At 36.3% G+C, this 16,758-nt stretch overlaps 1 protein-coding gene across 3 annotated transcripts in view; it reads left to right on the forward strand.

Annotated features, from left to right (window-relative positions):
• gad3 (glutamate decarboxylase 3) overlaps positions 1 to 16,758 on the forward strand; it is a 22,975-nt gene continuing 6,217 nt past the window's right edge. For 2 of the 3 annotated variants that reach the window (XM_054754886.1, XM_054754904.1), the window contains exons 1-12: positions 1,070 to 1,262; positions 2,589 to 2,690; positions 3,042 to 3,148; positions 3,221 to 3,356; positions 4,407 to 4,497; positions 6,747 to 6,859; positions 8,151 to 8,266; positions 10,499 to 10,578; positions 10,867 to 10,921; positions 13,164 to 13,280; positions 14,484 to 14,548; positions 16,569 to 16,647. In XM_054754886.1, the coding sequence (XP_054610861.1) occupies positions 1,241 to 1,262; positions 2,589 to 2,690; positions 3,042 to 3,148; positions 3,221 to 3,356; positions 4,407 to 4,497; positions 6,747 to 6,859; positions 8,151 to 8,266; positions 10,499 to 10,578; positions 10,867 to 10,921; positions 13,164 to 13,280; positions 14,484 to 14,548; positions 16,569 to 16,647 (1,083 nt within the window). In that variant the 5' untranslated portion in view covers positions 1,070 to 1,240. Of the gene's footprint in view, positions 69 to 1,069; positions 1,263 to 2,588; positions 2,691 to 3,041; positions 3,149 to 3,220; positions 3,357 to 4,406; positions 4,498 to 6,746; positions 6,860 to 8,150; positions 8,267 to 10,498; positions 10,579 to 10,866; positions 10,922 to 13,163; positions 13,281 to 14,483; positions 14,549 to 16,568; positions 16,648 to 16,758 lie in introns of those variants that run through there. The other variant, XM_054754895.1, reaches the window with a different exon arrangement.

Raw genomic sequence — 16,758 nt, forward strand, 5'->3', positions numbered from 1 at the left:
TCCGGTTCAACTCAACTGAGTTTTGTTTCCCACAATCATCGTACGGCAGACCTTAACTGTCGAATAAGGTATTCTTCCATAATGTTATTCCATAATGTTTCCCCCCTGTGTCTTTTATAGATAACACTTTTATATTCTTGTATTATGACAACATTATCTTTGTATCTCAGACTGCCAAATACATGGCTCTCCAAAGTGCGTCTCAGGGCCCATTTTTGCCCTGTGCTCGTTTTTTATGGGCCCTTGGCATATTGTAAAAATCAAATTTATTAATTATTAATTAGATGCATTTTTACAAAATACACTAATTTGCTTTGTCACCTATAACCATGGATGAAACTTTGATTTCAAAGGTGGGTGGACACAACTTTGTTGAGTGGGGATGGGGTGTCCTTACACTGCTTAAACTGCTTAAATAGTGCGATGAAAGAAAATATGAACTTACTACAGAGCCAATCGATGAGCTTATGGGTGGTCTAAAGGGAAACAGGCTTCAGCTGCCGCAACCGTTTTCCGCTTATATAGCGTGACATTGTTTTGGGACGGTAAAAACTGCAGGGGACATGATCATTTAAATTCACCGTTTCATTATTCTACCTCAGATGTGAAGAACATGAGCAAAATGTGAAAAAAGTGAGCTAAATATTCAAAATTGTTCTGCGAGAAAAGTGTGACTGAATTTTGACATTCGACATTTCAGTTTCACACGTAATTGAAAGCAACAAAATCACTCCAAAATAATACATAAAGTCAAAATAAAGTAGTCTCATTTAATGAATTAGATCGCTTCTTCACACGCGATACAGAGAGAGGATGATAAATTGTAAACGTGAGCATGCAGACAGAAATGACATCCTGTCATGTAAATAACAATCAAGACAAGACTATTTAGTTTGATTAGGTCAAGATATAGAAATACTTACATTGCTGCTATTGTGATCTGCCGAAATATGGAAAATACAATGTCAATAAACACTGAACATACGGTGGGAGGAGAGTGTGTCATCCTTGTGTCAACACACTACTGTAGTGTTACTTTTGGGTAGTCACAACCGACAGAGCACAGACTCACAGCACCACTGTGTCTGTGTGGCTTACTTGAGAAGAATATACAGTAGATATAGAATATAGATAGATAAATATAGATATTTCAATGACGGACCGAGTTCTTGAAGTGTAACTCATGTGACTTGTCCTTATACACCCTTTGAAGCTGATATAGGTATTGACCGGCACCAACATGGATTTCTTACGGCGGTCAGGTAAGAGTAATGAGTTTGTCAGTGTTTTTTTTTTGTAATGCTTTGTTAAATCAATATTTTAGAAAAGGGACATTGCTTGAATGCATGCAATACCACTTTATCTTTATTTTATTTTGTATTAAACACACTATAAATACTCCAATGTAGGTGATGATATGCTGAGATGTTAAACAGATTTCCATAATTATTATTGTTAGTTTGACATCTCATTCAAACATTTAATATTTGTAATATAACTTTTTCTCTTTTCAAACTAACATTAATCCTCCTTCATGATGTTTCATTTTATCTTTAAGTATTACTCACAAACAGTCTCTGGGCCACACTTTGGACAACCCTTATATAGATAGCTCGTAATAAAGCAGCAGCAGTAAACAATATATATAATATGTAATATTGCACTTAAGATTTAAATACTGAAGGATAGTGCAGTGTGATGTACGACACATTATGAAAGTACTGTACATTTTCATTTGATAGTATAAAATATGTTTTGACCATCACTATGTCAGTTGTATTGGCTCATCTATCATCAGCCATTTGAATAATATACAAATTATTCACTATAACCTAGCCACAAATGCCCTTGCAGTGTCCTTAAAAGAAAGATGCCTTTACAATATCAATACCGGTATACTATATAATTACTAATACGTTCTTGCTTAATGTATATCCTGCATTTATGCATGATAGGATTTTTCTTCCCATTTTATTTACACTTATCATTCACTTATCTGTTTTTATTTTACTTCATTTGAACATATTATTTGCTATGCACTTATTCATTTTAATTTATTCTCATTTTTGTTCACTTAATTTTTTTTACCTTTTATTTGTTTTTAGAACTTTTTATTGTGTTCTTCCCTTTTACATTCACCCCTGCACAAGCTACATTCTGCCAGTTTTTATACCTATTTACTTATTTACTAAATTATCTTTACTCTATTTATTTATTGTAATTTATCTTAATTTCTATGTATTTATTAATTACTCTTATGTTCACTAACCCATTTTTTACATTTCTTTTTTTTTATTTTGTTATTTATTTTTTTATTTTTTGTGTCAGTTTTTTTTCATTTATCAATTTTTTTCAAAACTTTTTCGATTTTTCTTCTTTCTTTTTAATACTAAAGTGTAAACTTGTGAATTATTGTGTCAACACGTTAGACGCTTTGATCAGTAATTGCTGAGTCCGTATAACCTCTGTTTCTTCTTACTCCTTTTCGGACATGTTGAATTCAAGTGCAAACATGTGATGTACTTTAATGTAACTGTGTAAACCATGAGCATAAACAGTCTTACAGTGAATGCTTTGGATTTTTTTAGGAAGAGTCACAGGTAAATCAACCAAGATTGACAAACAGTCTGAGGAATCAGTCCAAGAAAATACACAAACGCTGCCTGATTTCAGCAACATCTACAGCAAAGGTAAAACTCACACCCACCTGTATTCTATTTGTGAAATGTAAGAAAGGTACATTTCTCTGTTTTTTCAGCATCTAGACCACATTAAACCAGATCCAGTTAAAATACCACTGTACCTAGACTTCTCAAATCTTGACTCGGTTGTCCTACAGACCCCAAAGGCTCATAAAACACAGTTTCTGATTTGTGAAACCTTTATTCCATCTGTGAAAATTAAAAAAAAGGCACATTTCTCTGTGTTTTCAGCGTCTAGACCACATTAGGCCAGGTGTAGTTCAAAAACCTCTTTAAAAAGTTCAATTGTCAAATTACACATTTTGTCGTGTGTGCGTGTACGTGTGTGTCTGTACACAGACCTGCTGCCGACTCCAGGAGGAGAGAAAATGACGAGGAAATTTCTGCAGGAGCTGGTGAACTTACTGATGAATTACATCTGCAAATCATGTCAGAGAAATTCCAAGGTATTGCACTGAATTTAAAAGGTATTTGAAAGCAGTGTCGTACCTATTTACATTTGCTCCTACGTGCTTCAGGTTTTGGATTTCCACCACCCACACCAGCTCATAGAAGGTCTAGAAGGCTTCAGTCTAGACCTGCCTGAAAAACCAGACACTCTTGAGCAAATATTAGTGGACTGTCGAGACACACTAAAGTATGGCATCAATACAGGTAGGCTTTTGTCAGGAGTTGAAGGCACACTGTCTACTACTTTCATGAGGACAAGGGTTTTAGGCCGCTCCCTATTTGCGTGCCTGGGCGTGGTACAGTGTTGTCAATTTAGTGACTTTGTCACTATATTTACAGTATTCACAGCCCTCTACTGACTTTTTCTTAAAAAAAAAACCCAACTGTGACTTTGTCCTGTGTTAGAGACTTTTGGACACTGACATGAAAGCAAGTATCGTTCTTAAGACTGAACTATGCTTCTGCAACGTCCTTTTGTTGCTCTTTGTCGGGTTAAGCGCCTGACATGTAACTCTGCTAAAACGCTAAGTGCAGTATTTTTCAAAGAGTCAACCCAGTGAGCTACTGGAGACAGACAGGGAGTGTTATTGGACCTGGAACTTAGCCTTGGGTTACAAAAGTCAGTTTTAATGCAAATGCTGATCTGAAATTGGATCAACGCGTTTGCGAAGGTGGGCTGTACACCTTCTGATTGAGTTGTATATGTAGGAAATGGCAAATTTGATGATGCTGTCGTTTACAGACTTTTAGGGACATTCGAGACAGACAATCGCTACTTTCTTTACTGAGGAGTTAGAAACACTGTATAAGTCGCATCCGTGCATGTTTAAGCAAATTGTATGTATTTTTTACCTTAAAACTGGCTTTCAAAATGGCTAAATGACGTAAAATACTAATATAAGGCATTCAGAAAGCGCACTCAAAGACGTTGTGATGATATGTAGTATTCTACACTGGTCACTAGGTGTCAGTAATGTTACTGTAATGTTGGATGAGACACACAAGCACCAGACATGATCACCGGAGGAGGCTTTTTTTGCAGGTTTGAATGATCTCACAACAGGCACAATAATCCCGAACTCGGAATTAACAAGAGAAGAGGATGAGCCAGTTGTAGCAATGTTTATACAAACAAGGACACAAACTGAAGCTTCACAAACTGAAATAAGTCCATCTTTTAAAGAGATGACTTGTGGACCTAGATGTAAATGTGAAGAATGGATGTTATGTTATCCACTGCTTCTCCATTTCCAGGCCATCCTCGCTTCTTCAATCAGCTGTTTGCTGGCCTTGATGTGATTGGTGTTGCTGGCGAGTGGCTGACATCTACAGCAAACACTAACATGTAAGATTGTGAGAGCACTTTGCAAATTTGCTCAGATATACTCCTGATCAAAATTTTAAAACCAGTTGAAAAATTTGCAATAATTACGTTTTGCACTGTTGCATTTTAAGGAATCATCCTAAGTAGAACTTTAAAATGCAAAAAGAAGACATGGAAGAAACAAAGTTTTGAGTAAGCAATTTAATGCAAGAAAGCAATAAAGAGAACTAGGCTGTTTATCAGCAGATCAAAAGTTTAAGACCAGAGCCTTTAAAAGCCGAAATCTTGGCACAATTGTGGATTCATTGTCATTCAATTCAATGTCAGGTATTCACACTGTTATGATCTCTTGATGGCAAAGGCAAAAAAGCTTTCTCTCTTCGAATGTGGTCAGATAGTTGAGTTGCATCAGCAAGGCCTCTCGCAGCGCAGTGTTGCTACTGAGGTTGGACACAGTAAAACAGTCATTTGAAACTTCTTCAAAGATCCTGAAGGGTTATGGAACAAAAAAGCCAAGTGGTAGACCCCCAAAAAATTTCACCGGCCCTGAGCAGGAGGATTCGATTGGCTGTCAGTCAAGACACGGGACGATCCTTGGCCCAAATGAAGGTTGTGACTGGTGCCGAGTGCAGTTCAATAAGCATCAGACGGCATCTGTGAGAGAAGGGGTTTTAAGAACAAAAATCTGCTTCAAAGGCCTCATCTCCTTCAACTCCACAAAATTGCCCAATTGGAATTTGCACAAGAGCACCAAACATGGAACACTGAAAAGTATTTTATTCTCTGATGAGAAAAAATTTAACCTTGACGGTCCTGATGGCTTCCAATGTTACTGGCATGACAAGGAGATCCCAGCTGAGATGTTTTCCACTCGGCACAGTGGAGGGTGGTCCATCATGATCTGGGGTGCTTTTTCCTTCAATGGAACAATGGAGCTTCAGGTTGTGCAGGGGTGTCAAATGGCAGATGGCTATATGGAGATGCTGCATGGGTAATGACTGACTTTTTCAACAGGGCAACGCTGTGGTTCACAATGCCCGCCTGACAAAGGACTTCTTCCAGAGAAATAACCTCAGTCTTTTGGACCATCCTTCGTGCTTCCCTGATCTAAATCCAACTGAAAACATTTGGGGATGGATGGCAAGGGAAGTTTACAAAAATGCACATCAGTTCCAGACAGCAGATGCTCTCCATGAAGCCATCTTCACCACCTGGAGCAATGTTCCCACTAGTCTCCTGGAAAGCCTAGCATCAAGCATGCCCAAACCAATTTTTCAGGTGATTAACAAGAATGGCGCATCTCCTTTTTTGAACATTTTATTTATATTTTAGAGGGATTTCGTTTTTGTTTTTTAGCTATCCTCTTAAACTTAAAATGATCAGCTGATGAACAGCCTATTTCAGGTTAATATGGTTGTTTGAAATTGATTACTCAATTTTTTTTTGTCTCACTCCCATTTTTCAGTTTTTCAACTGCTCTTAAAATTTTGATCAGGAATGTATATATAATATAATACATACTAAATTACATATACACCCCTGATCAAAATCTTAAGACCAGTTCAAAAATTGCTAGAATTTGCATTTTCCACATTTGGATCTTAATGAGGTTTTAAGTAGAGCTACAATACGCAAAAACAAGAAGGGGGAGTGAGACAAAAAGCATTCATTTATTAATGCAGTATTTATAAAAGCAGTAATTTATTGAAAACAACAATTAAACTGAAATAGGTTTTTTATCAGCTGATCAAAAGTTTAAGACCATCGCTCAAAAAATAACAAAAAACTCTCCAAACAGAACAAAAAATTGGTTTGGGCATGCTTGATGCGAGTGTTTCCAGGAGGCTAGTTGGAACATTGCTCCAAGTGGTGAAGATGGCTTCACAAAGTGCATCGACTGGCTGGAACTGATGGACATTTTTATAAAATTCCTTGCCATCCTTCCCGAAATGTTCTCTCAGGCTCTTTCAAAAAATGTAGAATGACTGATTTACTGCACACAACCTCAGCAGCAATGGCACGCTACGAGAGGCCTTGCTTATGCAGTTCGACAATCCGACCACGTTCAAAAAGAGAAAGCTTCTTAGCTTTAGCCATCAGGAGGACATGGGAGTGTGAAAAAATTTTGAGCAGATTTTGGCTTTTATAGCCTGTGGTCTTAAACTTTTGATCAGCTGATAAACAGCCTATTTCAGTTTTGAATTGTTGTTTTCAATAAATTACTTCTTCAAAATGCTTTTTGTCTCACTTCCCCTTCTTGTTTTTACTAGGTTCACATATGAGGTGTCTCCTGTGTTCACCCTTATGGAGGAAGTCCTAATGAAGAAGATGCAAAGCATCGTCGGATGGTCTGACGATGAGGGAGATGGTATTTTCTCACCAGGTATTGTTTGAAGTCCTCCAAGTGTACTCCATATGGTATATATTATGAAATGTTATAACCAGTATTTGTTTCCATTTCATATTTGAATTCAGGTGTTTTCATGTGAAACGTTCATGTGTTCAGATGTGTCTCCTGTGCATGGGGAGCTTGTGGGCACTGCTGGATTCTCAGTCCATTACACCAGGGGTGTCCGAACTTTTTTCACCAAGAGCCACATACTAAAAAATGAAAGGATGCAAGGGCCACTTTGATATTATCTATTATATAGCAATGCTAAGAAGTTATATTATATTTCAAGAAAAAAAATGCATCTCATCTTTGTAATAGAGGTGAAAAAGCCTGTTATTAGTATGAGCTTAGCTCTCTGCTCTTTTGTTCCCCATTTTTTAAGTTTTTTTTTCTTTTCTTTTCATAATATTATGACTTTAGTCCCATAATATTATAACTTATTTCCCCAACCTAATTTTCCAAAAATGACAACTTTATTTTGTTTTGTTTGTTTCTCATCATCACATGACTTTCCTCATAGTATTACAAGTTTATTCTAGTAAATGTATGACTTTTTTCTTGTTAGAATACAATTTTTTCTCTTAATATTTAGACTTTATTCTCGTAAAATTCCAGCTGTTTTTTCAATTTTCCGGCTGGTTCAACTTTGTTCTTGTAAATTTTCTCCTCCTCATTATGACTTTATTCCCATAATATTTTTACTTTATTCTCATAATATTACAACTTCTTCTGAAACTTAAATTTCCAAAAATTACAACTTTTTGTTTTGTTTGTTTCTCATACTATTCAGACTTTAAAAAATATATTTTTTTTTTCATATTTAAACTTTCTGCTACTGAAATGACATTATTTTTCCTCATAATAATACGTTATTCTTCTAAAACTATGACTTTTCTCGTTAGATTACAAAATTTTTCTTTTCATATTTTGACTTGTTTTTTTCCATTTTTGTTGTTGTTGTTTTTTTTTTTAGTTTTCTTGTTCAGTTATATTTTTAGAATTTGCTGTGGGCCTATAAAAAAACAGCCACAGGCTGCAAATGCCCCCCAGGCTGCACTTTGAACACCCCTGTATTACAGTAAAGAGTCTTATAATAGTTTTCTTGATGACTGTGCTCCCAACTCCCTGGACATCATCAACCAGCTCCTCCCATGTCACTTTGGGCTGCTCCCTCACCTTTCACACAAAATCTGCAATAAATATGCATACAATTAAATAAAAAGCAACAAAAGGGAAAAGTAGCTGCTCTTTGCTAATAGAAAGTGTTTTTTTGGTTTTCAAGGAGGCGCAATTTCCAATCTGTACAGCATGCTGGTTGCCAGATATTACTTCTACCCAGAAGTTAAGACAAAAGGAATGGGAGCTCTGCCTCAGCTGGCCCTCTTCACTTCAGAACATGTAAGCACACTGTAGCTATGTTATGTTTAGAAGATATTTATTCAACTTCTCATTTATTCTCATCTTCATGTACTTTTCACTCTGCTGTTTATTTTCTTACACCACCACACAAACAAGCAGGCATGGAAACAAGGAGATCAGATTAATAAATAAATAAAAAAGTTAAAAACCCAAGGGTTGTGGGATGAAAAGTCAAGTGGCAAAGCCAATAAAACAACACCAAAATCTTTTTTAGGATTTTTTTGTCTTAATGTTTGTTAAGCTACACTATAGTGTCTTAAACCTGTTCTTGCTCTTCGTAGTGGGGTGAACATGTGTGTTGCAATTCGCTCCCAAAATACTAGGAGGCAGTGTTTCCCTGAGAGTGTGCAACCACAACTTTTTAGCTATTCAGCTTCCTGTGTGGTAGTAGTGAACAATGGCGACTTTTAAAGTGACATTCAGGTTGTTGTTGGAGCTGGAACCCGTTACTTTTATTGTACATGTTGCACCGAAACTGGAGAAGAAGACGTGTTTGTTTACATCGGGGTGTCCAAAGTGCGGCCTGGGGGCCATTTGCAGCCCGCAACTGCTTTTTTTATTGGCCCGCGGCACATTCTAAAAATATAATTTAAGAAGAACACAAAAAAAAACAACAGCAGCGAAAATCCATAGTAATTATACAAGAATAAACATTAATCCAAAAGCAACATAAAAACCTAAGATTACAGTTTGCTAAAGTACAAAGGGACAAAGACCCTCACTGACAAATATTAAATAAAAGAGATATTATTGTTTTAAAGCCGTAATATTCTGAGAAACAAAATAATAAATAAAGTTGTAATTTTATGAAAATTAGGTAGTGGAAAAAGTTATAATGTTACAAAGACGAAGTCAAAATATGATGGGAATAAAGTCTTAATTACGAGAAGACATTTTACAAGAAGACAGTTGAAATAGTTAGAAAAAAAAATATTTTTTTTACAAAAACAGCTGTAATTTTACAAGAATAAAGCCAAAAATATTAAGAGAAAAAAGTTTTCCAAGAATAATGTTGTAATATTATGAGGAAAACTAGTCATTTCATTAGCATAGAGATTAAATATTAAAGAACAAATATGTTATTTTTTAAAAGTCGTAATATTATGACAAACAAAACAAAATAAGGTTGTAATTTTTGGAAAATTAGGTTGGGAAAAAAGTTATAATATTATGGAAATAAAGTCCAAATATCATGGGAATAAAGCTATAATATTACGAAAATATATATTTTTAATTGAAGTAGAAAGTAGAAATATTTGTATATGTAAAAAGAAAGACCAAAGTTCATAATAATAATAATAGGCTATTATTATAATAGGCTTTTTCACCTATATCACAAAGCTGAGATGCAGTTTTTTTTTTTATATATATAACTTCTTAGCATATCTACATGTGTTGCTTTACAAAGTATCAATGTGGCATTGCATCCTTTCATTTTTCAGTATGTGGCCCTCACTAGAAAACGTTTGGATACCCCTGGTTTACATAGTGTACTGTATATAAACTTTTGGTTTCAACTGTATATACTGTATACGTATATGTTTTAGTTAAAAAATTACGTTTTCCAAATTATTTTTTTTCTTTAAAGAAATACCAAAAATCAGCAAATTTCGGGGGGCACAATAATGTGGGGATCCACTGTTGTTGCTCGTCTGCTTCCAGACTACCATCGAGCTTTCATTAAGGCACTGGCCTCCCTCAGCTCAGAGTTGTGCACACCCTCATTCTGACATTTCTCCCTGCATGCTGGCACGTGTGGTGTGGGTTCACGTTATTAGGGTAATTCACTGTAAACTGAATTTCTCAGTTGATTATAACCAGTATCGTAGATCAAGAACTTATTTTTCAGTATTCTCCGTTTACATCTGAAACATCCCTGCGGCTATTTTCGGCCCTGAGCATATTGTACAAATAAAATAATTCATTAGTGACATATATTGTAATATATATTATTGGAAAACGTTTATTGGAAAAAGTGATTTCCATACACTTGTCCTATAATCCCGGTAAAGGTAATGAAATAATGTGTTGCTTTAAAAGAGTTTCTAAAAAGAAAGACTTTCTATTTGCAATCATGTTCTTTTTTTGACATGCAGAAGCTGGCTGTATTCTATTCTCAAAGCTAAACAATTCAACAAAGAAACGATGGCTGTTTATGATGTCCTACATTGAGACAGATGAACATGAATGACTTTACTTTTGTCCACACAGAGTCACTATTCATTAAAGAAATCTGCTGCCGTGCTGGGACTGGGCACTGACAATGTCTTTGTGGTGAAATGTGATGAAAGGTGTGTTTCACACATGAATGATGATTATAGTGCACAACAAAGGACGTGTTTGCTCACCTGTACTGTCTAAGTGGACTAATACGTAAAATAATAATAAAAAAGTACTATAACCACCACTCACAAAATGATGAGCGCTTGTACAGCTGTATTAAAGATTAATTCTTTACAAAGATAATAATCAGCAGTTTCTGTTGTTGGTGTCAGAGCGTTATTAGCAATTTTAACTTTATGTTTATATGTACAAATGGAGCATATTGACAGAACCTTTTCTCATGGACTTTTTTTTAGAGGGAAAATGATTCCAGAAGAACTTGAGGCTTCCATTCTTGCGGCTGAAGAAAAGGTAACAATGAAAAAAATATGGTTGTATATGCCAATGCTTGTCAAATCGTGGGTGTGTCAGGGGTGAGCATGAGAGCCAGATGGGGGCAATGCATACCCATAAAATCTTTTCAAGGTTGTCAGGTCCCATAGTGTCTTATTTATGCTTGATCCATGCTGGTGCCAGCAACTACTGTATATACATAAGCTAAATAAAATAACTACATACAGTTATGGAAAAAATGATGAAACCACTTTGTTTTGCTCAGTTTTGTGTTCATTTTAATGCTTGGCTCAACATTTGTTTGGACAAAATGATGTTTAATTTAGGAGCTGACATCTAGCCATATCCATGGTTTTCTTGATCATAACCAAAATAACTTAACTTCTTACATCAGGGGTGTCCAAAGTGCAGCCTGGGGGCATTTACGGTCCTCGGCACATTTTAAAAATATAATTAAAAACAAAAAAAAAGTAAAAATTGAAAAGTCATTTTACATGAATAAAGATGAAATATTAAGAGAGTAACGTCATAATATTAAGAGAAAAAAATAGCATAAACTTTAAATAGTATTGGAAAAGCCGTAATAAGAGTAACAAACAAACAAAGCAGCAAATAAAGTTTAAATGTTTGAAAAATTAGGTTGAGAAAATGTTATAATAGGGTAATAAAGTAAAAATATGATCAGAATAAAGTAATAATTTCAAAGAAGAAAGTTGAAATATTTGTTAAAATACATTTTAAAAAACCTGCAAAATAGTGTAATGTAAGGACCTCTTGGATTTTTCCGTATGTGGCCCTCGGCCACCCCTATCTTATATCAATAGCTATGGCCTTGTACTGCCAAAAAATTAAACTCTTATGAGACATTTTTGTCATCATCATTATATTTGCTCAAACAAATGCACCTTTAGTTGTATCAGGCATTAAAATGAACAAGAAATTGAAGAAACAAGGCTGGTCTAATAATTTTTTCCATGACTGTATATACAAAAGCAATATAAAATACCAAAATACAAAACTATGTACAAAAATGATGGGTGCGATGATGGAGGCGCACTTGGTGTGCCGAATCACGTTTTTTCAAAAATATATTAATGAAGTCCTACTATTAGTTCAAACATATTAATATTTAGGCAAAATGTACATATTTTTAACACATTTTCAAGCATAAGTAAAGCTAAATGAACAAAAATAAAAACAAGGCATTCAGAGGATGCATTCAAAGACGTTGTGATGATATGTAGTATTCTACACTAGTCTCTAGGTCTAGAGGGCTCAAAACCATATTTAGAAGATCGTAAACAGGTTTTCTATGCTCTAGCTACAAAAATGTTTCATTTATAAACAAGGAATCCTACTTCGTGGCCATTCATGTATCACGGTCAGGGTTTCCCGTAGGATTTTTTGAAGCTGTGGTGGGGGGCTGAATGGGAAACGGACTGCCGCCGCTGTGTCGTGCCACCGCTGCGTGCCTGTGGATTAAAATTTTTTGTTAAATATTTAAATTTACTGTCGGTAATAATGTCAACATTGGGATCGTTTACACTGGCTTGAACAAGAAATGCATTAATTACCCTTAGCAAAAAGAAGTTTATTCAATTGTACTATGAGTATACTTACTTTATACTAAAACTATAGAAGAATACTTGAACTTCACTTTTTATAAACTATATTTTATACACTCCTGATCAAAATCTTAAGACCGGTTGAAAAATTGCTAGAATTAGCATTTTGCAATGAGCTAGGAAGTGGCCAGGGAGAGGGAAGTCTGGGCTTCCCTGCTTAGGCCGCTACCCCCGCGACCCAACCTCTGATAAGATAATAATAATAATAAAATAGAATAATAATAGAAGATGGATGGATGGAGTTCCTGACAGTGGATGCCCCCCTTGAAGCCATCTTCACCACCTGGAAAAACATTCCCACTAGCCTCCTGGAAAGACCAAAAAAAACAATTTTTGAGGTGATTAGCAAGAATGGCGCAGCTACTCATTACTGCATCCTTTTTTGCACATTTTATTTCTATTTTATGGGGCGTTCTTAATTTTTTGGGGGCTATGGTCTTAAACTTTTGATCAAATGATGAACAGCTTATTTCACTTTCATGGTTGTTTGCATTAAACAGCATGCTCAAAAGTTTTACTGGACTGGACATAAATTTTGATCAGGAGTGAATATGTACGCAGTGAGTTATATATTGTTTACGTTTTTGTTGATGTCGAGGATGATGGAATAGTTATTAAACATTTCTTCTCTCCAGAACAAGGTTCCATTCTATGTGAATGCGACAGCAGGAACTACCTTGTATGGTGCTTTTGACCCTCTCCCTGCCATTGCAGAGATCTGTCAGAGACACACTCTGTGGATGCATGTAGATGTAAGACGCCTCACTTTCTCTCCTATCTCTATGCAGTGTTGTTTTTGGCAGCAAGTTTATTTTTAGTCTTAGTCTTAGTCTTTTGGACGAAAATGCTTCTTGTTTTAGTCCCATTTTAGTCATGTCTATGTGTGATAGTTTCCAGATTCAGTCGATGAAAACAAAAACAAATTTAAATAAATAAATAAATCTATAATTTATGTAAATAAGTATTGGAAATTGGATGAAGAAAAAAACAATGGGATACAATTACTCTCTGTATAAAAAGTAAACCTGTAAAAGTGAACAGGTGAATACAAAATTCAAGATTCAAGATTCAAGATTCAAGAGATTCAAGAGAGTTTTATTGTCATGTGCATAGTAAAACAGCAGTTATCAAAAACAAAATCGTATCTAAAATAACATAAAACCCGCAAAATAGGCAGAAATGTCATGCATTTTGAACGTCTGATAGACCACCCACAAACATTTTTATCCAGTCTCGTCTTGTCAATGAAAACTCACACACAACTCCTCACGTTTTAGTCAACAAAGAGCCATGTTTAGCTCGTCACCGTCTCATTTTCGTCATGAAAGAAAGGTTTGTCACCAAAATAATTTTGTCATCGTTAGTGTTGACAAAAACAACACTGTCTCTTTTTCTGACAAGAAGTCATATTTGGTAACATAATCTATGATTGTGAGAAATGTGAGGGAGCAGCCCAGAAAGACAGGGGAGAAACTGGTTGATGATGTCAAGGGAGTTGGGAGCACAGTCAGCAAGAAAAGCATTCACAAGACACTTTGCTGTAATAGATGGAGATCCTGCAGTACTCGCAAGGTTTCCCTGCTCCTGAAGACACATGTACCGACCCATCTGAATGTTTGACACGAAAACACCAAAATGACAGGGCCATTTACTCTCTCAGCCTTATAACAATGCTTGCCAGCAAGGTTTTCTCCACCCATTACAAATCCGCCTTTTCTATCAGCATTTGGATTTCTGTCTCTCTGTTTCAATAAACATACCAGAAAATGGCAGACTGTATACTGTATAGCTTACAATGTGGAAACTTACCAAATCAGTAGGGGATCAAATACTTATTTCCCCCACTGTAGAAAACAATGCTTTCACACAGCCAGAAAACTGAGAATGTGTATTACTGTGATTTTACGTGATATTGTGCATAATGGCTCATGACAATTCTGTGTCTCTCCTTCCAGGCGTCATGGGGCGGAGGCTTGCTTTTGTCAGACAGGCACAGGATGAAACTACAGGGCATTGAACGGTAGATGCATCAGTTAAAAAACCTACCAAATTATACTTGACACCGTATAGCAGTGGTCACCAAACTTTTTGAGACCAAGATCCCTGGTCTTGGCCATGAACTTGCACAAGATCTACTATATATATATATATATATATATATATATATGCCGAGAAAATGTTATATACTAATATATATATATATGCAGAGAAAATGTTATATACTAATATATATATATATATATATATATATATATATACACACACACACACACACACACACACACACACAATATATGCTTTGTTATTATTGGTTGTTGGTTTCAACATTTCATCTTTTTCTATTTGAGCCTTTTGCTGTATTTTTATTATTTTTGCTGTTTTTCAAATTTTGTTTTGTTTCTGCAGTGATGCAATGGCAAATGAGCCACAGGCTGCAGATGGCCCTTGAGCCGCACCCCTACAGCCCTACTTTAGTGGGTCTTGGTCGGGTTGGGCTTGTGGCGTCGGCTTCATGAGCAAAACACAACTATTTGGCTTGTTGGCTCAGTGTAGTGGACGAGCGATGCAGACTGTGGAGAGAGGGGCTGGTCAATGCGCTACAACAGTCAGCCCTTTACGAGCGTCGTCATCGTGGCTCAAATATGTTTTTAGAGGTGCACGTATGGAGTTATATTTGCCCTAACTTTGAGGTAGCAAAGGCAGACTTTGAGCCCTATTAACGTACAATAATTACTGTTGTGTGCGCAAGCACATGGCTGCAGCGCTGTCACCCCCTTTCTCGCTCGACCTTTTTCCTAGCGCGAGGAGGTGAGTCGATGTATGAGGTGAGCCGGTGGACTAGTGTACCTCCAGCCAGGTTTTGAGGATTGGGGTCTTTGCTGGGGCTTGCGGGTTGCTCCCTGGATAGCGGCGAGGCGTACGGGCGTGTTCAGTGGACAAAATGCCTGCCCGTTGGTCGCTTTCTGGGAGGTGAGGACACTGATATAATACATTTTTTCTAAATGTTCTCGCGATCGACCGGCAAAGTTCCAAAGATGGCTAGTAGATCACGATCGACGGGTTTGCGACCCCTGCTGTGTAGTATACAGAAATCCCTCTTTCACTGCAGTTAATTGGTTCTAGACCCGATCATGGTAAGTGAATTTCCGTGAAGTACGATTGTTTATTCATAAATGAAATACTTTTGTAGTTAGATCATAAAAAACCTGTTTAGAACCTTCTAAATACGTGTTTGAACATTATTAGTGCCCTCTAGACATGAAATAATACCCCTATAGTCACCTTTATACTTGTATCACCCAATATAGTAGACATAATGAAATACGACAAAGTGGTGGGTAGACAGGAAGTGATGTCGAGAGCTCAGAGTTGAGTTTTAGCTTGCCGTGGGTTACGGCCGCAACAGTAGCCCGTGTTAGGGATTATTGTGCTTGTGAGATCATTCAGACCTGCAATAAAGCAATTTTTTTTTTACACATTTACACTAGTTTTTCTTTACAAAAACAATTTTTTGTAACTATATTAAGTTATACCTTTATCTTTAGCCCCCATTTCTCCTCTTCTTTCCAAATTGTGCACCTGATGGCTTTGACTTTCTTTTTTCCATGTTTTATTGACAAAAATAATGGCACTTAATAATAATAATGGCACCATCACTTATTAGCAGTCAAGGCTAAACCAATTCATATTGAGTCGCAATTCCTTTTTTCTTTCACATTTTATTAGTGACATAACATGTTTGAGACTCATGGTCTGCGATATAATGAATATAATATAACATTAAGAATAAATGTTTTATTTTTGAGCAAATACTGTCGTAATTTATTTATTTTTTAACCGTATAAATAACCTGAGGGCTGAGGCACAGCGGTAAAGTGAGCCCCACCACCATACTGTGTTTGGTTTGGTCATGTTGCGGACCCCCCCACCCATATGGCCCATCGCTAGAACCGCCACTGGTACAGAGTTAGTGCTGATAATACAATTCTTGTTTACAGGCAGAATTAAAGTATCCAATAAACATCTCGGTTGTTTTCCAGAGCCTGGTCAGTGACATGGAACCCTCACAAGATGATGAGCGTTCCACTTCAGTGCTCTGTGATGCTGATCAAGAAGAAAGTAAGATATTGCTCCGTAAACACTATATCACTGCTTTATTTTCCGCATACAGTGGTGCCTTGGTTGGCGTCATTAATCAATTCTAGAGGGTCCCACTCAAACCAAAATGGA

Source organism: Dunckerocampus dactyliophorus, chromosome 2, assembly GCF_027744805.1.
Source record: "Dunckerocampus dactyliophorus isolate RoL2022-P2 chromosome 2, RoL_Ddac_1.1, whole genome shotgun sequence".
Lineage (NCBI taxonomy): Eukaryota > Metazoa > Chordata > Actinopteri > Syngnathiformes > Syngnathidae > Dunckerocampus > Dunckerocampus dactyliophorus.